Source organism: Mirounga angustirostris, unplaced genomic scaffold (genome assembly GCF_029215605.1).
Source record: "Mirounga angustirostris isolate CCGP_5_RB_7025 unplaced genomic scaffold, mMirAng1.0.hap1 SCAF_10, whole genome shotgun sequence".
NCBI classification, from domain to species: domain Eukaryota; kingdom Metazoa; phylum Chordata; class Mammalia; order Carnivora; family Phocidae; genus Mirounga; species Mirounga angustirostris.
The window spans coordinates 122,084,872-122,109,740 of NW_026991718.1; the positions used below are offsets into that span (position 1 = coordinate 122,084,872).

The 24,869-nt window shown below is 52.7% G+C and overlaps 1 protein-coding gene across 9 annotated transcripts in view; it reads left to right on the top strand.

The window, feature by feature from the left end:
- The window catches only part of L3MBTL1 (L3MBTL histone methyl-lysine binding protein 1), a 43,959-nt gene extending 19,660 nt beyond the window's left edge, over window positions 1–24,299 (top strand). For 2 of the 9 annotated variants that reach the window (XM_064573195.1, XM_064573196.1), the window contains 13 exons: window positions 6,959–7,047; window positions 7,566–7,670; window positions 8,586–8,721; window positions 9,032–9,123; window positions 10,335–10,486; window positions 10,887–10,963; window positions 11,448–11,533; window positions 11,717–11,827; window positions 12,302–12,416; window positions 13,267–13,366; window positions 13,553–13,890; window positions 17,852–18,009; window positions 18,437–19,401. In XM_064573195.1, coding sequence (XP_064429265.1) covers window positions 6,959–7,047; window positions 7,566–7,670; window positions 8,586–8,721; window positions 9,032–9,123; window positions 10,335–10,486; window positions 10,887–10,963; window positions 11,448–11,533; window positions 11,717–11,827; window positions 12,302–12,416; window positions 13,267–13,366; window positions 13,553–13,890; window positions 17,852–18,009; window positions 18,437–18,778 — 1,901 coding nt within the window. In that variant the 3' untranslated portion in view covers window positions 18,779–19,401. Of the gene's footprint in view, window positions 1–6,958; window positions 7,048–7,565; window positions 7,671–8,585; window positions 8,722–9,031; window positions 9,124–10,334; window positions 10,487–10,886; window positions 10,964–11,447; window positions 11,534–11,716; window positions 11,828–12,301; window positions 12,417–13,266; window positions 13,367–13,552; window positions 13,891–17,686; window positions 19,402–21,663 lie in introns of those variants that run through there. The other 7 variants (XM_064573201.1, XM_064573198.1, XM_045885784.3 and 4 more) reach the window with 7 other exon arrangements.
- The last annotated feature ends 570 nt before the right edge of the window (window positions 24,300–24,869 follow it).

Below are 24,869 nucleotides of genomic sequence, written 5' to 3' on the forward strand. Positions count from 1 at the left end.
GTTGGTGTGGCATTGATTTCTGGATATTTTCCTCCTTGTGCCTTTTCTCCTTTTTTCAAGGGAAAATACTCTCTCAATTGGCAGAAGTTTGCATTTATGGCTAAGTTTTTTTCCACTCGTTTTTGGGGTCTTTTGGCAGAAGAATCTGGAGTGAGGGGTGGGGTTGGTAGGGTTGTTTGAGTGTCCTGTAGTATGGAGAATCCGTATTATGTCTACACTCTGTTTGGCAGTTGGATGGCCAGCTGTTGGGTTCATGTTGTACAGGCCTGACGTGTCTGGTCCTGACAGAACGTTCCAGTAGTTTATGAGTTAGAGCCGTGTAACTCGTGTATGTACTCAGGCTCTCTTTCTCTTTCACGTATCCACTTTATCTTTTCAACAGCCGCTTCATGTGAGGAATCTTTTCTAAAACACCGCGGTAAAAGTCTTCACAATATATGTAATCATTAATAGCTATTCTGATATTCTCATGTCACCTCTCAGTCTGCCCACATCCAAATCAGGTATCTGTGGTGGCGTTCTTCAGGGTCAACTTGTTATAGCCTTTTCAGATTCAGAGCAGTCCTCCAAGCATCCTGTTCTATCTCCCTATAGTTACCATAGACATACGTTTTTGCCCATTCTTTTTTTTTTTTTTTAAGATTTATTGATTTATTTTAGAGAGTGGGAGGGGCAGAGGGAGAGGGCAAGAGAGAATCTCAGGCAGACTCCCTGCTGAGCACAGAGCCCAATGCAGGGCTCGATCTCACAACTCGAAGATCATGACCTGAGCTGAAATCAAGAGTTGGTTGCTTAACTGACTGAGCCACCCAGGCACCCCACGTTTTTACCCATTCTTAATTAGGTTGTTTATCTTCTTACTATTAATTTTTTATATATTCTGCATGTAAGTCCTTTGTCAGATGTATATGTTACAAATACTTTCTCCCAGTCTGTGGCTTGCTTTTTCCTTTCTAAATGATGTTTTCTGAGTAGTAGAATGTTTTCATTTTGATGATGTCCACTTTATCCATTTTTTGCAGTTAGTGCTTCATACATATTTTTACAAAGTAGTGTTTAACAGCTTTATTGAGATGGAATTCACATACCATGTTATTCACCCATTGACTTGTACAATTCAGTGGTTTTTAGTGTATTCACGGATTTGTGCAACCATCACCACAATCAATTTTAAAGCATTTTCATCATTCCAAAAAGAAGCCCTGTACCCATGAGCTGTCATTCCCCCTAAACCACCCATCCTCCTGTAGTCCTAGGCAACCCCAAGTTTATTTTCTCTGGATATGGATTTGCCTATTCTGGTTATTTCACATAAATGGGATCATATAATACATGGCCCTGTGTGACTGGCTTTTTTCATTTAGCACAGTGTTTTAAAGGTTTATCCACTTTGTAGCATGCATCAGTATCTCATTCCTTTTTACTGCTGAATGATAGCCCATTGTATGAATGTATCACACTTTATTTATCAATCGATGGGTATATGGGTTGCTTCCATTTCGGGGCTATCATGAGTAATGCTGATATGAATATCTGTATACAAGTTTTTGTGTGGGTATGTTTTCATTTTTCTTGGGTATGTACCCAGGAGTGAATTGCTGGGTCATATGGTAACTCTATGTTTAGCCTTTTAAGGAACTGCTAGGCTGTTTTCCAAAGGGACTGTACCATTTTCTCTTCCCCCTAGCAGCATATGAGGGTTCCAGTTTATTCACATCCTCATCAGTGCTTGCTGTTGTCTTTTTTTTTTTTTTAAGATTTTATTTATTTATTTGAGAGAGAGAGAGAATGAGAGAGAGCACATGAGAGGGGTTAGGGTCAGAGGGAGAAGCAGACTCCCTGCCAAGCAGGGAGCCCGATGCGGGACTCGATCCAGGGACTCCAGGATCATGACCTGAGCCGAAGGCAGTCGCTTAACCAACTGAGCCACCCAGGCGCCCCGCTATTGTCTTTTTTTATTATAGCCATCCTGGTGGGTGTGAAGTGGTAGCTCATTGTGGTTTTGATTTGCATTTCCCTGATGGCTAATGATGGCGAGCATCTTTTCATGTGCTTATTGGCCATTTATATATTTTCTTTGGAGAAATATTTATTCAGAGCCATGCCATTTTTTAATGACATATAAGAAACACATTTTACATCAATATACAAGGAATGCTATACGGAGTTGGGGAACAAATTGAGAATGAGCGTGTGATTCGGTACAAGTCATTAATCAGTATGACTCTTCTAGCAATGCCTTCTTAACTGAGGTCCCTAGTCTAAATTTACATGCAAAATTCTGTGAATTATTTATTTTTCTGGGGAGATGGTCCATGGTTTTCATTAGGTTTTCAAAAAGGTCCATTTATACTTACTAGAAACTGAAAGCCAGGTAAAGAGTAGACCATAGCATTATGGAGCCCAGCCTCTTCAGTTTTGGGTTCCCAGTGAAAAGTCTGGCTAGACTATTAATTTGTGAATTCTCTCTACTTTTTTTTTTTTTAAGATTTTATTTATTTGAGAGAGAGAGCATGAGAGGGGGGAGGGTCAGAGGGAGAAGCAGACTGCCTACTGAGCAGGGAGACCGATGTAGGACTCGATCCCGGGACTCCAGGATCATGACCTGAGCCGAAGGCAGTCGCTCAACCAACTGAGCCACCCAGGCGCCCCAGAAATTCTCTCCACTTAAACGACTGAAGCAGTGCTGAAGAAGCTTCCTAAGAGAGTGAACAGAAAGAGAGAAAATGGGAGGGAATTACTGTATTTCTAGGGGTCTACCATTGAGGAGCAGGGTTGGGGTGGGAGAAAGAAGAACCTCTGATGGCAAGAGAAGAGGAGGAAGATACAGCTAAGAGAGCACAGCAAGAAGGAAATGCTCAGATGGAAGAGGGGTTGGTAGCATGTGGAGATCAAGAGAGTTGCGGAATAAGAAAAGGTCATTGGACTGTGGCCCTGGTGACTTGAGAACAACTTCACTAGTGCGCAGAGGTAGGCTTGAGACTGGGTGATTCAGAAGGAAATGTGTCAGAAGGATGTAAAGTTATTCATAATACCCCCTTATCTTTTAAAGTCTGCAGGATATGGGGTGATATCCCCTTTTTTATTTCTCTTATTACTATGTGTGCCTTCTCTCTTTGTTTCTTTTTTTCCCAGCTTTATTGAGATATAAGTGTTCAGACTAAGCAAAACACAATACTAGCCCTTAGAGAGCTCATAGTCCGATGTTAGGGAAAGATTTATGAACAAGTAGTTATAATGCAATGGTAGAGTAAGTGTTGTGTTTGAGGTATGTAGGTACGAAGGACCATCACGGAACAAACTGCCTCATGTAGTCAAGGAAGGCTTCATGGGGTAGGTGGGGTGACGTTCCATCAGTGCATCCATACATCCATGCATCCATACATCTATGCATGCAAACATCCATGCATTCATGCATCATATATTCATGCATCCAAGCATCCATGCATCCATATATCCATGCATCCAAGTATCCAAGCATCCATGCATCCATACATTCATGCATCCATATATCCATGCATCTAAGCATCCATGCATCCATACATCTATGCATCCAAGCATCCATGCATCCATGCATCAATACATCCATGCATCCAAGCATCCATGCATCCATACATCCATGCATCCAAGTATCCATGCATCCATACATTCATGCATCCATACATCCATGCATCCATACATCCATGCATCCATACATTCATGCATTCATACATCCATGCATCCATACATCCATGCATCCATATATCCATGCATCCATATATTCAGTCATCCATACATCCATGTATGCATATATCCATCCTTCTCGTCATTCATTTAATAAACATTTGGTGATCATCTTTCTCTGTAAAACCCTGTGCTAGGTGCCAGAGCTATGGCTGGGTCTTGAAGGATGAGAAGAAGATAGGAGGGTGGGACAGGGTGGGGCAGGATCGATGAGGCGGAGGGATTAGGACATGCACAGGCACAGAAGCGCACAGGGGCGTGGAAAGGCACGATCAGGCTAATTCACAGAGAGCTCTGTGTGCTGCAGAAAGATGTTTGGGTTTTTGGATTTTTTGGTTGTAAAGCAGAAGCCATGGTGGACTTTAAAGCAAAGAAATAAACCAGTTTTATTTTAGAGCTATTCTGCTGATAGACTGAATCTGAGGCAGAGAGATCAATCCAGAGGCTCTTGGACCAGGCTCAAAGCAAGACGAACAGTGAGCATGGAGCAGGGGGGATAGATTCGAGAGCCAGCTAGGAGTTGGAGTTGGCAGGACTCAGGGACTGAAGGATCCTGGGGGTGAAGAAGAGACCTAAAGGATCCCTCCCAAGTTCCTGGCTTATGTGGCTGGTTGAATGGGTGCTGGTACCACATGGACTGAACTAGACCACACCGGGAAGGCCACAAGCTTTGCCAGAGAAGTTACGAGTTTGGTTTTGGACAACCTGAGCTAGCTGAAGAAGGTGCTAGCCAAGAGCGTGTAGTTTAAGGAAGCAGGAATAGGCAAAGGAGCATTTCTGGAAGTCAAGAGAGGATCAGTACCACAGCGAGTCTCTACCATACTTTGGGACACATTGTAAAAAAGGCGCCCTTTCTGAGCAGACCCGGTTAGAAAAAGGCAACCTGAGTGGACTCAGCCACATGGCGCAGCAAGGAGCACCAGCTGGATTTCAGCCCACATTCACCCTCTCGGCTGGGCATCTGTGTACAGCACACAAATAGTACAACCATCCCCAGGAGCTTTGGGACTTATTTGGTCTGGAGGATGTACCTAACAGCTCAGCCCATTGTTGACCGTGGAAAACGGATGCAGGAAACTGGAGAAGGCTGGGGGCTTGGTCAGGGAGGGAAGGTCTAATATGACTGAAAGATTGCGTAGTTAGGCCTCTTTCCAGTGGATTCCGTTTAACCTCTTTTCTCATCTGTGAAAAGGATTACTGTGAATCCTACCTATCTCCTCAAGACATTGTGTGAGGATTAAAGGGGACCATGTATGTGAAGTCTCTGAGGCATCCCTGTACCCCCAGTTTCTGGCACCAGCCTTGGCACACAGAAAATACCACTCGATGGTAAAGGAACAGTTAAGGTAAATGGAAGTGGTGTGTGATGACAAACTGTGAAGTCTGTATACTTGTTATGCATCATGGCTAGTGAGAGAATCCAGATAATTAAAGGCTCAGGGAGGCAAGTAGCAACATTGGGGGTTGGGAGGGTAAGGGACAGAAGATGAAGTCAGAGGTCTCTGCTGTGGCACGGGGGTCTTAGGACTTGGCCACTTTGGGGTAGGGCCGATGGGAGGTGAACTTGGGAGTTAGGACCAAGGAGGGGCAGAGGTGCCTGAAGTGAGAAACAGACAAGTGGCTTATGTTATGGTTCAGGAAGAGGGAGGAGAGAAGAATGTCATTAGAGAGAAAGGGATGGGTGTTGTGAAGGGCTGGTGATAGCCGTGGCGATTTGGAAAAAGGGAAGAGGTATTATACAGGATGATGTGCAGCTGCCGTGGCAAGAGACAGACAATGCCAGGCCTGGCGTCCCGAAGCCTACTCTCTCCCCTGGCATGCTCAGTAAGTCTGGAGGAAGGCCGAATGGGAGAACCAAGGGTTTCTTGAGGGAACACCGTAGGTGGTATGTTCTAGGGACAATCCAGATTTCACTCAGGACAGAGGATGTGCTCTAGGCTGGTGTGGCTGTGTAGGTCTCAGAGTCTGATGGCTTGGTGATCAGTTGATCAAGAAAATCCTTGCTTTGGCCCAGCTGGGTCAGGCTCAGTACAGTGACCAGGGAACTTAGGCAGCTCCTAGGGAGGTGCTTCTAGCCACTTAGGTTCCAACTAAAGAAAAAAGCTTCTTCATGAGTGACAAAGCACTCCACATCTGAATGACCCAGGGCAGTAGCCAAGTGAACCAGAGCATGGCAGAGCTAGAATCCAGATAAGACAGACTTAGTGGAGCCCTAGGAAGACCAGAAACTCAAGACCAGCACTTTGCATTTCATGAGGATCTTTTACTCACAGCATCTCATTTGCTCCTCCAAACGACTCCCTGTGGTAGATGAAGTTGTCTGCATATTGCAGATGACAAAAATGGGGGCATAGAAGTTACTAGAAGAAGCTGGAGCTATTTACCCAAGGGATACGAATTGATTTTTGCAAGTAGTTGCCTCTTTCATTGTCTGTGGCCTTCAGTTGAAGGCAGCCCAGGCTGACTTTGTGAGCCCACCTTACACGTTGCCAGCTATTCTAGTCTTTAAATGATGTTTCTCGTCTGTGCTGGAGGCCGGGTCTCCACTGCAGGCTAACCTGAAGTTCCTGCAGGGGAATTTGTCTCCCCCTCCCCAGGACCTGGAGACTCCCGAGGGCTGTAGGCCCTGACCACAGTGTGTGTGCATGTGCGTGCATGCGTGCGTGTGTGTGTGCGTCTGGGAGGGCCATAGAATCTGTCTCTATTCTGTGGGCACGCCAAGCACACATATATGTATTTGTGACTCTGTGTGTACCTCTGTGTGTTCAGAGGGAGAATTGAAAAACAAGAGTTTCTTATTTCTTTGTGATATCGCCCCTCTGTTTCTTCCTCCTTCCGCATTTTCTCTTTCCTTTCTTTTCCGTGAGCTTAGGTGGCACTGTGATGAAGTCCTCTGGCTCAGGGCTTGTTATTCAGCTTTGTCAGAGAACAGGGTCCCTCTGTGGCTGAGATTTTGTAACCTCACTTACATGCTCTGCAGTCCAGAGTACTTTTGCCGACTGGCCTGGGGATGAGGGCGGATGGAATTTGGCGTAGCCCCGCCAGAGACCAAGGCTCGCCTGAGGTCTGAGCCCCTGTGTCTGGTGCCATCATGGCTGGGAGGGCCCGGAGGGCGGCACGCAATCATAGACAAGGGTTTGTTTTGGAGGTAAGGTAGAGTTGAGTTGGGGGAAACTGAGAAGAATAGTCTGTCGGGAGCAGTCCAGGGGTCAGTCTGTCTGTCTCCTGTCCACAGCATCAGGGGAGAAGAAGGAAGGCTGGTCATGGGAGTCCTACCTCGAGGAGCAGAAGGCTGTCACTGCCCCTGCCAGCCTCTTCCAGGACGTGAGTCAGATAATTTCTACCTGGGAAGAGCTTGTATGCCCAGTCCAGGAAATCACCACCAAACTCAGGCCTTCTGGTGTATTGTGTGTCTGATAGCCCTCCAAACACTGGCAGAATGGAAGGGGGAGAGGCTGGTTAGGGTCCCAGAGTAGGAAAGGGCTCACCTTGAGAGGCTTTCAGGGTAGGAGGAAGTAGAGAGGTGGGACCCAGGCTCACTCATCTCCGAACCTGTGGACTTTTGAATCCCGGTACCTTCTACTCAGTTCTGAACGCTGATCTTCCCATGGCCTGGATAAGGGGGAGACCTTAAGTCCAGCCCTGACTTAGCCCACATTTTTCAGAGGACCTGGGAGCTAGTCTGTCCTGCTCTGAATCCCTGCACTGAAGATCCCCAAATAAGTTACCCCTTTGGTAATACTAGGCGGGTGGGGCCTAAAGGCAGCTCCTTCACCCCAAGCCCACTAGGCAAGGATAAGGCTGGATGGAGGCTGGGTCCTCCCCAATCTGTGCGTTGACAGTACCAGGCAGTCACTCATAATAAGAATGGCTTCAGACCGGGCATGAAGTTGGAAGGCATCGACCCTCAACACCCGTCCATGTACTTCATCCTCACCGTGGCCGAGGTGAGCTGAGGCTTGCGCCCGCATTCTGGCGATGTCTCTTTCGGTAGACTGACGGGGACTGCTGGGGGCATGGAGGGCCTGGCTTAGATGAGGGAGACGCTGCCCTGCCCTCAGAAAGCGCACAATCTGTAGGGGCTTATGGTAGAACACACAGAAAGCTAAAAAATGGAACAAACACCAAAGTACTGGGCATGGTGACATTACTGAATGGTGTATTCCTCTGCTGGGGGAGCCCGAGGAGGAGAGATCCTGAGGGCAGGGATATTGGTGTGCGTCCAACCAAGGCCTTGTCCTCTAGGAGCTCACAGCATGGGAATCAGTGAGATAAACACATCAGTGACATGCCACGGCGGGGGGCAGGGGGTGGCCAACAGATGTTGAGCAGGGCAGCACCGAGGGGGCAGAAGGAGCTTCATAGAGGAAAGTCCTCCTGCCGAGACTTGAGGGATAAGTTGTGAACGAGTAGGGTGTTCCAGGCAGAAGAAGCAAAACGAGCAAAAGTACTGGGGCATGGAACAGGGTGCCAAGTTCAAGGAGCTGCCATCAGCTTGGTGAAGTCAGAGCAGTGTGTGAGTGGAGAGCGGTGAGAGATGGTAGCAGAAGGAAAGGCCATCAGGGGCCCTGAATAGGCCTGAGCCTTGGTAGGTGCCCTTGGGGTTCTGTCCAGGGCTCAAAAGGGCAGGAGGATGTCATAGATTCCACCTGTCTCACACCCAGAACTCAGGGCTCACGGGTCCTCAACGAGGGATGGGAGAACACGGGGCCAGGTTCAGGATGGGGGGGAAGAGTGGTGGGCTAGGGATCCTGCTAGCATTCGAGACCCTCGAGACACCAGGCTGGGCCAGGAAAGGTGAGGGAGAGGGAGTGGGTGCCTGCTGGCGTCCGAGTCCCTGTGATTCCCCGTCATGGGGCTAGGTGTGTGGCTACCGCCTACGTCTGCACTTTGATGGGTATTCTGAGTGCCATGACTTCTGGATCAATGCCAACTCCCCTGACATTCACCCCGCTGGCTGGTTTGAGAAGACTGGGCACAAGCTGCAGCCCCCCAAAGGTAAGGCCTAGCTGGATTGCTCACAGTGACCTGCCCTTCTTCCCCGTGGGTCTCCCTTCCTTATTCCCTGTTCCACCGTTAGCCTCTCTTCATCGAGTCCTACCATGACTAGGCCCCAGGGCTTCTGCTTTGCCCTTTCCCTTTGGGTTTCTACCCAGGTCACGTCCCACCTCAGCAGGATTTCCCTGGGCAGGCGCTTGGGGTTGGGAGGTCCTTGGGCCTTCCCGATTCCGGGGCTTCAGTGTGGGGCGCCCTTGCTGCAGCCCAGCCCCTGTCTGCACGGCACTCTCTTCCCCCCTGAGGGGCCCAGGTTACAAGGAGGAGGAGTTCAGCTGGAGTCAGTACCTGCGCAGCAGCCGAGCTCAGGCCGCCCCCAAGCACCTGTTTGCAAGCCAGAGCCACGTGAGTGCCCCGGAGCGAGGGCGGACCCCACCCTCTGGGACCGAATCCCTGCAGCCAGTTAGGCTGTCCTGACTCATCAGGAGAGAGCGCACCTACCAGTGCCCTCAGCTTTGTTCTGGCCTCTCCCACCGAAGGCCGGCCGAGGGCCAGAGGGGGAGCTGGTTCTAGGTTCCGCCCAGTTTCCCCCTCCGCCCTACTGCACAAACCCTCTCCTCCGAGCACTGCTGAGAGTCCCTGGCCCACCAGCTCAGCCCGGGCGCTGGGATGTCCCTGTTCTCATTTCTTGCTTTGGTTTGCTCTGCAGATCTTGATTGAAGGTCCAAGCCTCTGTTCTGGGAGCTGCTTTTTCCTTCCCTTTGACCAACACCGCAGCTCTCCCACTTAATCCCAACACTCACTCCTTGTCCCCTTCTCTGTTCAAGGCAGCTGACAGCTTTATCCAGCAGTTAAAGTAGCTCCTGATCCCCAGCCACGGGTCTGAGAGAGTTAGGGAACCCCCATTAAAGTTGTCACCATATCAAAAGTGCAGGATCCCCGTGGGTCAGAGTGTCCCCGTGTTGCACAGACAGGGACACTTACTCCCCCACCACAGTCTGACCCCAGGTTCCCAGGTGATTGGGGCCATTCTACCCACTATTAGGACAGGGAATGCAGTCTTGTAAGTCAAGCTGTTTCATTCCTGGCCCCACCATTGACTAGCACTGCGGTCCTGGGCAAGTTACTTAACTTATAAAATGGGGATGATCGTACCTCTCTCCATAGGGTTGTAGTAAAGGTCAAGGGGGAGACGACAGCTTTTGAAGCTTATGCCTGACAGATGCCCTTCCTCCCCTCTCCCCAACACCCCACTGCTGACCCAGCTAGCTGCCTCGGTGCAGGCTAGGGCCAGGCTCATCTGGGGAGGGGAGGCCTGTGCTCACCCTGGCAGACTCCTGGGGAGAATGGGTAGCTTCCTGCCTGTCGCTCAGCTTCCACCACAGTAAGGCTGCCTGTGAGCACGCCTTGGAGACCGGAAGCTCCCAAGTGGCTCAGGGCTGGGGGTTAGGATTCTGCCCTAGGGGGACCCTCTTTCTCAGCTGACTTCTCCCCTGCCGCCCCCACCCCACCCCAGGCATGACTCCTAGAGAACCTACTCCTTCCTGTGCCAGGGGTTCTGGGTTCGTGCTAGCCAGCCTGGGCCTGGCTATGGCAGATCCTCTTCTTGCCCCCAGAGCCCCCCACCCCTGGGCTTCCAGGTGGGCATGAAGCTGGAGGCGGTGGACCGCATGAACCCGTCCCTCATCTGTGTGGCCAGCGTGACCGACGTGGTGGACAGCCGCTTCCTAGTGCACTTTGACAACTGGGATGATACTTACGACTACTGGTAGTGGGAGGGCCCAGAGTTGGCCTGGGGGTGATGGGGTGGCCGGGTCCGGAGGCAGTACTTTCAGACCTCAGGTGCCACGTGGCCCCTGCCTGGTCCTGACATTGCTTTTGGCTCTGGGGTATCACTGGCTTTGATCTGTATCCTAAGAAACACAATGTGATATTAGTTGTTTCATCTAAAAATACCAAGGTTAGGATGAGCAAGCCACTGTGTCTCATGATTCTCCCTTCGACATTATGGGAGTCCTGGAGTTTGTAGTTAATGCTGCAGTGTTTGGACTTTTTTATCAGCCATCGGTGTAGCTGTCCCTAAGCAGCAGAGTGAAGGAGGGCACTGAAGCCGTGCTGCCATCATCCTCAGAGTGTCACTCGGGACAGTGAAGTATTCTCGGTTTCAGGTGTGACCCCAGCAGTCCCTACATCCACCCGGTGGGCTGGTGCCAGAAGCAAGGAAAGCCCCTCACCCCTCCACAAGGTGACCCTGCAGCCTGAGAAAATGCCCCTTCCTGGGCCTGGCCCCACAGCCCTCTCCTCCAATCCCTTAGCAGTGCCTCCTTAGCTGGGTCTCTAGGATCTCGGTGAGGGGATGGAAGTGTCCTGGAGCTCCATCTTCTTTGCTTGGGAGTTGAGAAGTCTTTGATGTTAGGAGAGACCTGTCAGCCCCCAGCTCTGCTGAGGTTTAAGGAAGAAAGTTAAATGACCCCCTCAGCACAGGAGCAGGGGTCCAAAGCAAAGAAAGTTTCCGATGGGGCTGGGGCTGGAGCAGCGGGGCCAGGGAAGGGGAATGGGAGCCAGGCTTCCCAGACAGCCCTGTGAACTGTGGGGTGGTGATGTGCTTGGTTCTGGCCAGCACCCCTCTGCCTCAGGAGCCTCTGCCGGGAGCTGGCTCTGGTTGGGGGGGGTGCTGTACCCCTTCCATGCTCCTGGTCCCGAGACATTGTTCTCATCCTGTCCTCCAGACTATCCAGACCCTGATGGCTTCTGTTGGGAGAAATATCTGGAAGAAACTGGGGCCTCTGCTGTGCCCACCTGGGCCTTCAAGGTGGTGAGTCAGCTCTCTGCTCCTAGAGCTGACCTCTAGGAAGGCATGGAGCACTCGGCCAGCCAAATGGAGTGCTCCCCACTTTGGCAGGCCACAATTTCCAAGGCACGGCACTTGGGCTCCCCCTCCTTGGGGCCTCGGCTCCACTGAGCTGGGCCTTGGCCTGAAAGCTGCTGTCCCCTGCAGCGGCCCCCACACAGCTTCCTGGTCAACATGAAACTGGAAGCCGTGGACCGCAGGAACCCAGCCCTGGTGCGCGTAGCCAGCGTGGAGGATGTGGAGGACCATCGGATAAAGGTGGCCCCGGGCGCCTCGGGCTAGGGGAATGGATAGGCTGTTTGGGCAGGAATTCTGTAGACTGGTTAGAGGTCAAGGGCATGGCATGAGCCAGACATAAGGGAGGCTGCAGGTCGTAGGAAGAGAGCTCTACACTCGAGGTTGAAGAACTTGGTCTCGCTCTAGCCTCATCTGTGACGTATCTTTGTGGGCTGGGACCAGTCATTTCCCCTCTCTGAGCCTGTCAAGTGGGCCTGATGACCCTTGTCCTGTGCCTGGACTGATGGAAGGTGCCAGTAACTTAATGAGTGAAGCCCTTGGAAAATGTGGTGGCAGAGGCGGGTTGTTGTGAGGTTGGCCCCTTGGTTCTTCCATCCAGGATGTTGCTTCTGACGGGCCCCAGGGACGGGGAGAGCCGCCAGGAGCCTGGAGGACCTCCTGGCTGAGCTGGGTTCCACGAGGAACGCCTGACCTCCAACGGCCTTGCCTCCCCAGCTCCACTTTGATGGCTGGAGTCACGCCTATGACTTCTGGACTGACGCTGACCACCCGGACATCCACCCTGCGGGCTGGTGCTCCAAGACGGGGCATCCCCTGCAGCCTCCTCTCCGTGTGTACCCTTAGGACACTCTGACCCTTTCCGACTGATGTCCAACCCAACCCCATGAGCTCTGACAGTCCCCCTCCTATAGCTTGCCCAGGGGATTCTGACTGACATGCACAGGTGGGCTCTAGTGCCCACAGTAAGCTGTGGGATTCCCCCATCCTCCCTGCCTCAGTGGTCTCTGCTACACTGAGCCACACTTCCAGCTTCCCCAGCTATTGGGTTTAGGGTGCTGAGCTGGACAGGGGCAAGCTCACTTGGGATCATGAGCCTCAGAGGGAGTTATGCACCTGGGGAGTTCCCTCAGCATCCAGCAGAGCCTCACAGAACAGACATTATGTTTGCTAAGGAAACCAGGTTCCCTTAACTACAATCCTGGTCCCTGTAGGTGGGGTGGGAGGTCAGGTCATCGGACCACCCAGCTCCAAGACACATGGGCTATTGATCCTTCTCGATTATTCTCCAAGCATGAGTAGGGCCTAAAGCAAGTTACCAGAGCCTTGACAATGAAACAGGGAAGCACACAGGGTAACACAATTGTGCCTGGTGTGGCTTCTCAGCTGCCGTGCCCGCTCCAGCTCTGAGTTGATCTTCTCCCCTAGGGCTCTCCTCTCAGAGACAGGGCATCTGGGGTTTCAGCAAAGGGTATGAGAGCCAAGCCCCCATACCCCAAAGAGAGGCAGATCCTCAGTAGCAAGAAATGATGTCACAGTCTAGGTTAGGGCTCCGCAGCTGGGGAGCTAGCTCCTAGTGCTGAGCTTCCCCATAGAAACTGTTCCTGCCCTCCCTGCCCTCCATCCCCCCATCCCACCCCCAACCCAGGACCCTACGCTGACTCTTCTTCCTGCTCCGCCAGGACCCAGAGAGCCCAGCTCTGCCTCTCCTGGGGGCTGTCCCCCTCTCAGCTGTCGGAGCCTGCCACACACTAGGACCTCCAAGTACAGCTTCCACCACCGGTGAGTGAGGGGCTCCTGCTAAGAGACCCTTGGGCATTGTTCAGGGAGGGCTTTCCTACACCTCGGGTGCACAGCCCATCAGGGCTCCCCAAAACACTCCGAGTGGGGCCAGCGCTGGGAGGGGCTCAGTGGGAACAAGTGGGGATTCAGCCCAACTTAAGCCTTCTTCTTCTTCCTCTTGCCCAGGAAGTGCCCCACTCCTGGTTGTGATGGTTCCGGCCACGTCACAGGCAAGTTTACAGCTCACCACTGCCTCTCGGGCTGCCCACTGGCTGAGAGGAACCAGAGTCGGCTGAAGGCGGAGTTCTCCGACACAGAGGCCTCGGCCCGTAAGAGGAACCTCGCGGGCTTCTCCCTAAGGAAGAAGCCTCGCCATCACGGCCGGTGCGGAGGGCAAGGGTGCAGGGCCTCGTGTCCTCTGGGGCCAGGCCAGGCACTGATTCCCTGCCACGGACCCGGTCCCTCTCTCTCCAGGATTGGCCGTCCTCCAAAGTATCGGAAGATCCCGCAAGAAGATTTCTCGAGTAAGTCCTGACTCCTCTACCCCATGCCCTTCACAAAGTGTTCACAGTGAGTGCGTGGTAACTGGGGGGAGAAGTCACGAGGGGAACCCGAAGGGGGCAGCTGGTGGGGAGGCCGCCTCTTGCTTTCAGGTCCTTGCAGTGGTGAGAGCACAGGAGTGCCCTCGGGTTCCAGTCCCACTTCACCAGAGACCTTGTTGTGAGTCTGCAGGAGACAGAGAGCCTCTCTGGGCCTTGGGTTCCCCACTGTGTGGCAGGAGGATGCCCCCTAGCCCTGCTCCTCTCGATTCTAGGCCTCCTGGGAGGGAGGCCTGGCTCTCACTGTCTAGCTGTGTGACCTTAAGCAAGTCACTTAATATCTCCGAGTCTGTCTCATTTGAGGATGTGAATAATACTTCTTTCAGGCGACAAGTACCTGAAATAATAGTACTTAGCAATAGTACTTAGCAGTAGTTTACTGAGCACCTACTGAGGGTCAAGCACTGTCACAGGTGCCTTACGGACATGGTCGCTGACGCTCACAGGCATCCTGGAACGTGGACACCATTCTCTTCTGCTGAGAGAAGAGGAATGGGAGGCTCAGGGGTGAAGTCACTTGCCTTGTAAGGGGCAGAGCTGGGATTCAGACTCGGGTCTGACGTCTGCTCTGTGTGCTGGTATAACAGACTGAAAGCACCTAGCCCAAATGTCAGCTCGCCCCTCCATCTCTTTGTCTTAGCTTGGGTGCCACAACCAAGTACCACAGACTCCGTGGCTAACCCACAGAAGTGTATTTTCTCACACACACGTACAGAGGCTAAAAGTCCAAGATCAAGGTATCCGCAGGGTTGGTTTCTTCTGAGACCTCACGCCTGGCTCGCAGGTGGCCGCTTTCTCGCCGTGTCCTCCCGTGGTCTGCCCCCTGTGCCTGTGTGCTCCCGGCGTCTCTCTGCGCATGTCCAAAATTGCTTTTCTTGTCAGGACACCAGACTGGGTGAGAGCCCACCCTAACGGCCTCATTTGAACGTAATCACCTGTTGAAAGACCCCATCTCCCAATACCCCTGACCCTTGAACGACAGGGGTTTGAACTGCGTGTGTCCACTTGTGTGCGGATTTTTTATAGCACAGTACTATAAATGTGTTTTCTTTATGATTTTCTTAATAACATTTTCTTTTCTAGCTTCCTTTATTGTAGGAATACAGTATATAACCCATATAACATACAAAATCTACGTTAATTGACTGTTTATGATATTGGTAAGGCTCCCAGTCAATAGTGGGGTATTAGCAGTGAAGTTTTGGGGGGAAGTCAAGTTATCATGGACTTTTGACTGCGTGGGGTGTTGGTGCCCCTCACCCCCACATTGGTCAAGGATTAAATGTATAGTCCCATTCAGAGGTACTGGGGGTTAAGTCTTCAACATATGAATTTGGGGGGAACACAGTGAAGCCCATAGCATGCTCCAAAGGGAGGGACAGGGTGACTGAGCCTTCCATTGGGTGACAGATTCACGGCTTCCACCACCGGCACAGGGCCCGACACACAGCAGGAGCGCTAGGGATCTTGCCTTAGTTGAGTTGAATGCCCACGGTCTTAAGGCTAGAAGAGACCATGGGAGATCACCTGGTTCAGTGCTCAGTTTGTGGACAGGACTTAAGCTCTTCCAGTTCTTCAGGAACAGTGTCTGCAACCTAGACTATATAGCATGGTCGTTAAAAGCACAGCCCTGGAATCAGACGGCCTTTTACAGGCTGGGAGACCTCGGGCAGGTGACCCCCCTCTCTGAGCCTCAGCTTGCTCATCTGTGCAATGCTGATAATATGCCCACCTCAGAAGGTGGTAGGGGGCTTAAATGAAAAGGTCAAGTAAAGGGCTTAGCACCAGTACCTACTGGTATTATTAGCCCTGTGTGTGGCCGACCTCCTCGTGCTGCTGTTGCAGACTCCTCTTGGTGGAAGCAGAAGGCACTTCCTGCGGCTTCAGGCTTGAGTGAGGAGGAGCTTGGCCAGCCTCTCAGCCCTCAGAATGAGGACTTCTGGGGACGGGACTATAGTGGGCACCTTTTCTACCCGACTGTGGGACACCTGGCCAGCGTCCCGTCCAGGGCCAGGTTCTGACCACCAGGGGGCGCGTGCCTGTGTGTTCATTCCAGAAGCATCCTGAGAACTTGGGAAGTTGTCTTTCTAGAGACTGAGGCTATGGCGGGAGAGGGTGAGGAAAGGCTTACCCAATAATAATAATAATAATAATAATAATAATAATAATAATAATAATAATAATAATAATAATAATAATAATAATGCTATAGGCTGAATGTTTCTGTCCCCCCCCAAATTCATATGTGAAACCAAATGGTATTAGGAGGTGGGGCTTTGGGGAGGTGGTTAGGTCATAAGCATGGAGCCCTCACAAATGGGATCAGTGTCCTTATAAAAGAGACCCAAAGAGCTCCCTTGCTCCTTCCACCATACGAGACCCAGCGAGAAGTTGGCTGTTAGCCAGGAAGTGGGCCTTCACCATATACCAAATCTGCTGCTGCCTTGATCTTGGACTTCCCAGCCTCCGTGACCGTGAGGAATACATTTCTGTTGTTTATAAGGCCAAAGAAACCAAAAACCCAGCAGCTTCTGACCTGCCCCTAGTTGGCTCGCAGTTCGATAAGACACCCTGCTGCCCGAGAGAGCCCCCATCCCATGCTCTGGGGAAGAAAGAGAAGGAGCAGGGCTCCCTACAGCCTCTTGGCCTTGTCCCCCAAGACCCCTCCACTGGTATGTGGAGAGCCAGAATGGCCTCAGAGGCAGGAGGCCAAACCTCCTGTGGCCAGGAGATGGCCAGGAGACGAAGCGCTGGGCGGAGGCTGCCCGGGGAGAGGCTGCTGGTGCTGCCGGCGGGCGCCGAGAGCTGGCTGAGCGGCGCACGGGAGCGGCTTCCTCGTGGGGCTGGAGGCTGGGCTCCTGGGGTCCGATGAGCAGGGATGGCAGCAGGCAGGAGGAGCTGCAGAGGGCGGCGCGAGTGGGTGGGGTGGGGGGGGAGATCCTAATAGGATCCTGGAGGCTCTGTGGGTGGTTGCGAGGGGCAGAGTCAGGGCGAAAGGCCGAAGCTAAGGGGCCGAAGTCAGGGCAGGACCGTCTGTGACGAGAAGGGGGCGGTGGCGAGGGGCGGCCTCGGGTCCAGAACTGATGCCCAGTGAACAGCAAAGAGGCAGCTGTCTTGGGCTGTGGGCAGAGAGAGGCAGGGCAGGCCCCGTGGGGCAGGGGCCACATGGCTCAGGGCCTGCCGAGGCTGGCGAGGTAGGCCCGGGCCAGGCTCGTCAGAGCGGCCAAAGGGAGTTGGAAGTCCAGGCAGGTGAGCGCCGGGCCTGGCCAAGGAGGAGGCCCCGCAGAGCAGCGTCACTCGTGAGACCCCGTAGCAGCCGAGGCTGGAGGCCGGGAGGCAGGCCCCAGGCAGAGCAGCGGGCAGCGTAGGCAGGGGGCGGACGGGCTGGGGTGGGGTAGGGGAGAGGAGCAGAGCCGGATGCAGTGGCCAGGCTTGCGGGGGGCGGGGGGTTCCCACACGGAGCCCCCCTGACTCAGCGACAGTTGGTCAAGGCCCCAAAGGCCTCAGGGAAAGGAGGGCAAACCGAACGGGCTTCTGCTGCCGGGGCTGAGCGTCTTGGCTGTTGGAGGCCATTCTGGTGCGGGGCATCTGGAGAACTGTCGGGAGTGCCTCAGCATCTCCTTGTGGGGCCCAGGGTGACGCAGCCTCAGAGAGATGGGGCTGGGTCCTTCCTCACAGCTGACTCCCGAGAGTCCATAAAGCGAGGGACTCACTTAACCAGGGGGAGCGAGCAGTGCATGAGGAGTCCCGTCGCCCTCCCTCTTGCCTCTGCGAGACCGTCACTCGGAAGGGGGCCGCTGCCCTCCCGAGGGGCGTGGGTACGAGCGGGCCTCGGGGAGCAGCTGAGTCCTGGGCATCGGCCTGCAGCCTCGGCCTCTGCCTCCAGCGCTAGCCGCCGACGCCATGCACCAGTCCCTCTTCCTGTCGGCCCTGTCGGCCCACCCGGACCGCTCGCTGTCCGTGTGCTGGGAGCAGCACTGCAAGCTCCTGCCGGGAGTGGCGGGCATCTCGGCCTCGACGGTTGCCAAGTGGACCATTGACGAGGTGAGAGCGAGGACCCGTCCCCGTTCCTGTCCCCTACTTTGCCCTCTCACCGCAGCCTGGCGGGAGGGCTCAGGAATGGCCCTGGTCAGGCAGAGGCGGTCGCTGCTCCTCACAGCACCTGCTGCCCCTCCAGCCTGCCCGCCGTCCCTCCTGGTGCCCGGCAGGGGCTGCGAGATGGTTTGATAGGCCTCCCCTGGTGGGTGGGGGAGGGATGTGCTGCTAGTTCCCATGCAAGTCGGGGGGAGAGACGCTTCACCTGGGCCCCACCTTGCTCACCCAGCAGCAGAGATGCAAGGGTCCTCTTAGGCTAATAAGAAAAAGCGACACTGTCAAAGCCCAGAGAGCACCAAGTGCACGTGGACCCGCCTCCGCCCTGCACTCCCAAGCCCCTGTCCCCTTGGCAACACGTGCTTCTCTGGTTTCCAAGGTCTTCAGCTTCGTTCACACCCTGACCGGCTGTGAGGACCAGGCACGACTCTTCAAAGATGAGGTGAGGTGCAAGTGCAGAGTGGGGACAGAAGGGTCAGCCGCTGAGGCGACCAGGGAGTGGATGCCCTCACCAGCGCTGCCCCCTGCTAGGGAGGGCCCTCTGTTGTCCTGCCTGCGGGAGACGGGTCACAGTGACCCACGTCTCTGGGAAAAACCCGGTATGGACTGTGGCCCAGCTTGCAAACCCTGTGTTCAGATCACGGCAGGAAGAAAAATGCCTCTTGGAGACAGGGCTCCATTCACTCCTCTGCTCTCTGCCCAGCCTGTCTTCCAGACCTAGCTCACTAGGGACAGTAAGTTAAAGTGGCTCTTGAATGGCGTAGGTCTGCCTTTTACTACAAGGATCCTAACATAGACTTAATAGCAAGACCCCAAAGCTTACCAAGGATAAGAAACAGTGAGTCGTACATAAAAGAACCCTAGCTTTACAGACAGTGTGGGTGTGAATCCCAGTTCTGCCAGTTTGAGCTCCTTACTGTGTCTGAGTCTGCATCTTCTTATCTATAAAATGAGATAAAATGGGATAACGAGGGCTAAGATGATGACAACCTTTCAGGGCCGTCGTGAGCATTGGAAATGATGAATGGATCATTGTACCAGAATGTCTAGTATAATTATATCACTAGCCTGCTATAGAATAATACACAAATCCTATCACTCTGTAAGAATGCCTGGTACAGTGGGGGCTCAGTGGTGGTTCTGGCTCTTAATAGTCATCCTTAAGTAAAGAACTTTGTCGTGACTCTCCCAATTTACACAGTTTGAAACTGGAAGGGACCTTGGAGTTTGTTTAGATCTTCCTTCCAAAGAATACACACATCCATCCCCCATCACCCAGGAAAGCATAGTCTCAGCGGCCTGTAGATGCCCCCTACAGGTCAGGCGCCCATAAGAAAGAAGTCTGCTCCTCTCCCCCGAGAAGAATCTCTATCCAGACCCAACACGGCCAGTTCTTCATAGTATCCTTGCGTGGCGGAGGATAACCCCACCCGCTCTGGGTGCTTGCCTCCTAGGCTGGTGATCTTACTGTAACGTATGTGTTCAGAGCCGTATACCGGTTTCAGATGCCTTCTGACCAGCACAGAACATGCTGGTGGAGTTCTCCAGTACCTGCTTTTCGGTTTTGTTTTTAAAAGGACTTTATTTTTATAGAGCAGTTTTAGATTGACAGCAAAATTGAGAGGAAGGTACAGAGATTCCCCATCAACCCCCCACCGTGACGCATGCACAGCCTCCCCCCCTTATCAGCTTCACTCACCACAGTGGCACTCTGGTTAGAATTGTTGAACCGACACCCAGATGTTTCTTAATGGAGATAAAAATGTACATGGAGCAAAATCCACACATCCTAAAAGTACAGTTCCACGAGTTTTGTGAGATGTATGCACCCTGAACCCAGTGCTTTAACCAAGAGATAACACATTCCCATCATCCTGGAGGGCTTTTTCTTGGCCCCTTTGTCAGTCCCCGCCCTCATCAGCAGCCACTGTTCAAATTTCTAGCGCCGTAAGTTAGTTATACCTGTTCTTGAACTTCACATAAATGGGGGTGGAGCTTTGATTCTTGGTGTCTGTCTCTTTTCACTCTGTAATGTTTTTGAGGTTCATCCGTGTTATTGTGTATACCAGTAGTTTGTTCATTTGTATTGCTGAGTAGCGCTCCATTTTATGAAGAGCCCACAGTTCTGTTAATGGATATTTGGGTTGTTTTCTCTTCCCCTAGATACAAACCCTATATATATATATATATATATATACATATATATATATAAATCTTTTTTCTTTTTTTTTTTTTTATCAAAAATTAAGTTTGCACTAGCTTCATTATAACCACATCAGACCAGTTTGGAGGTCATGAAAGTCCCCAAGTGCCTTTTATATCAATTATCCATTATAGTCTAACCGCATTTTCCAGTTTGTTACTTGTACCACTGGATTTTTTTTTTTTTATTAACCTAATGTAAAACTTTACTTTTATCCCTATTAAATGTTATTTTGTTGGTTTCATAGTCTCATTGTTTTAAATCTTGATTCTGTCATCTCTGGTATTAGTAAGCCTTTCCAGTCTCATACAACTTATCATTTGATAACTAAGGCACACCTTCACCACACCTGTTTCACGAGACGGAGCCATGTGGCACCCATTAGAGGTCTTCCCTCCATGACAACAGTCATAAATCAGTGCTCCCTGAGTGCAGTGGTCAGCTAGCCACAGAGCCACGCGAGAGTTAGGTGCTCCAGCATCCTCCCCTTGTCAGAAGAAGGGCTCTCTTCCCCCCAGGGCACCTGCTGCGTATCTCAGTTCAGCATGGTCTGGGGTACAAAAGCAGTGGCCAGCAGGGGCACAGGGTGGACTGCCAATATCAAATGGAGTCTCAGTGGGGAGCAGGACCTCTGTGAGAGCTGAGGATGCCCTTCCCAGGATCTGGTCCATGCTCCAGGGAGGGGCCTTTGTCGGGCTGAAATGATACATTCGGACACACACGTCAAGATTCTCTCCAGCCGGGACACAGACCAGTCATTCGAGGGATGTGTCATGAGTGAGAAGTTAGGGCAAAGCAGATGGATGGTCTCATGGGTAGTCAGTCTGTCCAGTCTGGCGGTCGGCCCTGTTGGTGCTAAGGAAAGTCTGCCCAGATTCAGACTAAATCACTCTGCCGTCCTCTCTCCCCCCAGCCCCCCGGCAAGAATAGCTCGTAGGTGACACTGTGTACATCACACCGCATCCCCGGCACGTGTCCCCGGTGTCTGCCTGTTGACCTGCCAACAGCAAGGACACTGACCCGGGGCTTTGTGGGGGAAGCACAACAGCAGGTGTTTGGAGGCTGCTGTCTGTGGGGACTCAGAAAAAGTTAAGCACATACACACTAACATCAGACCAGGCAGCAGAAAGAGAAAGAGGATGTGTGTGAACATGGGGGAGCCGGTGGAGATCTCTGTCCTTCTCTGTCCCCATCGCTATCTTCCTTTTTTCCTTTCTCCTTCCCTCCTTTCTCCTTTTCCTTCCTCTTCCCATCTCTCTCCTCCTCCCCGCCCCTCATGCAACCTTGACCCCGATTCTCTTTCTCCCCTGCCCGCTCCCCATGCATACCCCACCTCTCCGTCACTCCTTCCCACGGCCCTCTCCGCCTTCTCTGCCTTCCGCCTCCCTCTCCCAACCCCTCAGATGATTGACGGCGAGGCCTTCCTTTTGCTGACACAGGCGGACATTGTGAAGATCATGAGCGTCAAGCTGGGTCCAGCCTTGAAGATCTATAACGCCATTCTCATGTTCAAAAACGCCGATGACACCTTAAAGTGAGTGGCTCAGGGCTGGGCTCACCTCAAGCCCAAGCTGGGCCTCCCTCTGCAGCTGATGCTTCCTTCCCAACTTGAGTTCCTCATATCCCACCCATACCCCCACCACCCTCTACGTCTTACCAGGAGTGGCCCTCCTTCTCTCCGGGGCTGCTTCCTGCAAGGTACTTGGGAGTCCTAGCCCCTGAGTCCTGGGGCTCATCTGCCACCAGACACACCAGTGAGGGTGTGACTGGGCCGGGGGAACATTACCGGGGAAGTGAATTGGAGGGGCCCTGCCTCTAGCCACCCCACCTCTCCAGCTGACTTGTGTGATCACCAAAGGGTCTTTTTCTTAGCGGTTAAGGACAGTCTGGTTGAACAGGAGTCCTCCGGTTAGAGGCTCATTTCTCTTGGGCCTCTCTCCATGCTTTTCTTTCCTTGGTTCCGACCAAGAAGTGACCCAGCCACAAACATATGTACTCATTCCGCTGTCTGGTTTCCTGGGCTGGGCTCCCAGCCATGGCCCTCCCAGACCCCACTGGCTCTTCCCCCTTAGATGGGTAAGCTTCGGAAATAGGTTGTCAAAGGATCCGCTGGGAGTCTCTGGCTGCTTTTCTCCCTTTCGCCCGGAAGCGGGGGATTCCAAGCCAAGATGCCTTCCTGAACATGCCCTGTGCTGGATCAGCTGGCATCTTGGTGGCCCACGCCAAGCCCCGTTTCCAGCAGAGTGGGTGGTTAGAGCCTGTTTTACCCGTGCAGAAAAGGTTAAGGCTCCACATATGTTCCCCATATGCCCTTCCTGTATCAGGTGTGGGGAAGAGGCAGCCCAAGGGTGTGTCAGACAATCTCGGGTCTTTGGCCAGAGGGGCAGCCCCAGCAGGCATGATGGTCCCCGAAGCTGGGCACGGCATCCTTCCCTGCAGCCATGGACCTCAGCCAAGGTATTGCCCCCCGGGCTGAGGACCCCATGCCTGCCAGGCCTCCTGCCGTGGTCTAGCACACATACCTCACAACATCACATTCGACCTGTCCGTAAATGTCTTGCTCTTGAGGGGTCTTACAAAGTCCCCTTGAAGTTGGAAGTTGGGAAGGTGAATTCTTCTGTCTTTGAATCCTCTGTGTCCGTGAGCTGTGAGCCTTTCTTACCACTCTCCCTTTGCAACGGCCAGCCAGGTGGCCTGCCGGGGCTTTGGGACTTCAACCTTTCTGTCCAAGTGGGGGCCTAGCCTCCACAGAGCCACTGCCAAACCAGCCAGGGTGGGGCAGAGGCAGAGGGCCTGGCAGCAGCTGGCCCCCACGGAGGTGAGGGGCGACCGCCAAGCTCCCTCCCGTGGCCCCGGGTGCTGCGAGGGGCCTGCAGGGTGCAGAGCCAGGCCCGTTCCCTCAGTCACGTGATGTGTGTGCCCATAGGGCACCCTCAGAAGTGTCGGACAGGTGCATCTGTGAGGCTCAGCGTTGGAAAAACGTCAAGGGCTATTACTGTTAAAATATGAAGCATTAGCTTTCCCCCAGAAGCTCTGTTGACTTCCTGCCGCAGCCCAGTACGGGACCCTCTCTCACATGGGCCCCCGCAGCTCTGCAGGGCAGCCAGTCAGCCGCCCCGCTGAACTCCCACAGGACTTCGGATGCTCCTGCCCTTTCGGCCCTTAGAGGCAGCTCTGAGCACACCCTTCCTGGGGAGAAAGTGGGCAGGCCCTGCCTCTGGCTGAGGCTCAGCTTTACAGAGGTTCTTTGGTGTCCCCTTGGCCAAGAGTCAGGAGGAGCCCGTCAGCGTCTTTCCCTTGGTTCGCTTGGGTGGTGGCAAAGCTCCCCAGCTCCTTGGCCGGGTCTGCTCCTCTTTGAAACTGAGGAGAAACGGGCATTGTGGTGTGAGGAGAAGGCAGCGAGGCCGCTCAGCTGAGCCGCAGGACCTCCGCACTCCCGAGGAGCAAGGCTGGGGCGGCGGACCTGCCGGCCACCCTCTAAGGCCTGCCTGCGGGAAGGGCAGGCTGGACCCACGAAGGGCCTCGTGAGAAGGAGGCCTCAGCACTTTCTGCACCAACGTCAAACTCTTGGGAAAGAAACCAGAAAAAAGGGGGAAAGCAGTGTGCCCTCCTGCCCCTTCTCCCCAATCCTGTCCCCAGAGGAGATCTTCACACGCTGACCGCTGACCGGGGTGCAGGTGAAGGGAGGGAGTCGGGGCCAGGGCCCTGCTCTCAGCCACAGCTGCGCCCAGCCCCCGCCCGGCCCTGGCTTAGGTCAGTGAGGACCTTTCTGTTTAATTTCTGAAGCAGAGAGAATGATTCCAGAGTTTGAAAATGAAGCCTGTTTGCACTTTCATTCACATGCACTTTGGTGGAATTGTTTTTGTACTTTCCGTGTGTGTGCGCCCGCGTGCTCTAAGAGAATCCTCTGGTTTAAGATAAAGTGACTCTTGACTCTTGAGGGAGAAAAATTTACAAACTGTGGTGTTTTGTCAGTGTACTGAAACAACATAAATAAACTTTGAACATCTGGATGATATGCAGTCAGAGTCTGTTTCTATTTTCATGATAAAACATCTAGAAAACACAAAATGAGTATCAATAGTGCCATTATTGAAGAGAATAAAGCATTCTCTTTGTTGTTAGGGGGTCCTTATTCTATTTTAAAGATAAGAAACAAAGGATAAAGATAAATTGGTATACTTGTCTACACTGAGAAATATAAACAATGGGAACCCCCGGAAAACAGTATGAATAAGACCTGATCCTTGACAGTTTATAAATGGACAGGGGCAGAAAATTCAATGAAGTCCTCCAGTTTTTAGTTTTTAGTTTTTTAAAAGATCTTATTTATTTGACAGAGAGAGATAGGGAGAGCAGGAACACAAGCAGGGGGGAGTGGGAGAGGGAGAAGCAGGCTTCCCGCCGAGCAGGGAGCCCGATGTGGGGGCTCCATCCCAGGACCCTGAGATCATGACCTGAGCCGAAGGCAGACGCTTACCGACTGAGCCACCCAGGTGCCCCTCCTCCAGTTTTTAAGATAACATCAAACTTTCAGGTGGGAAATGTCAAGCTGAACGGTTAGACTTCGTTAAGTTTCCCAGAGACTGTGAACAAACGGAAAAGTGGC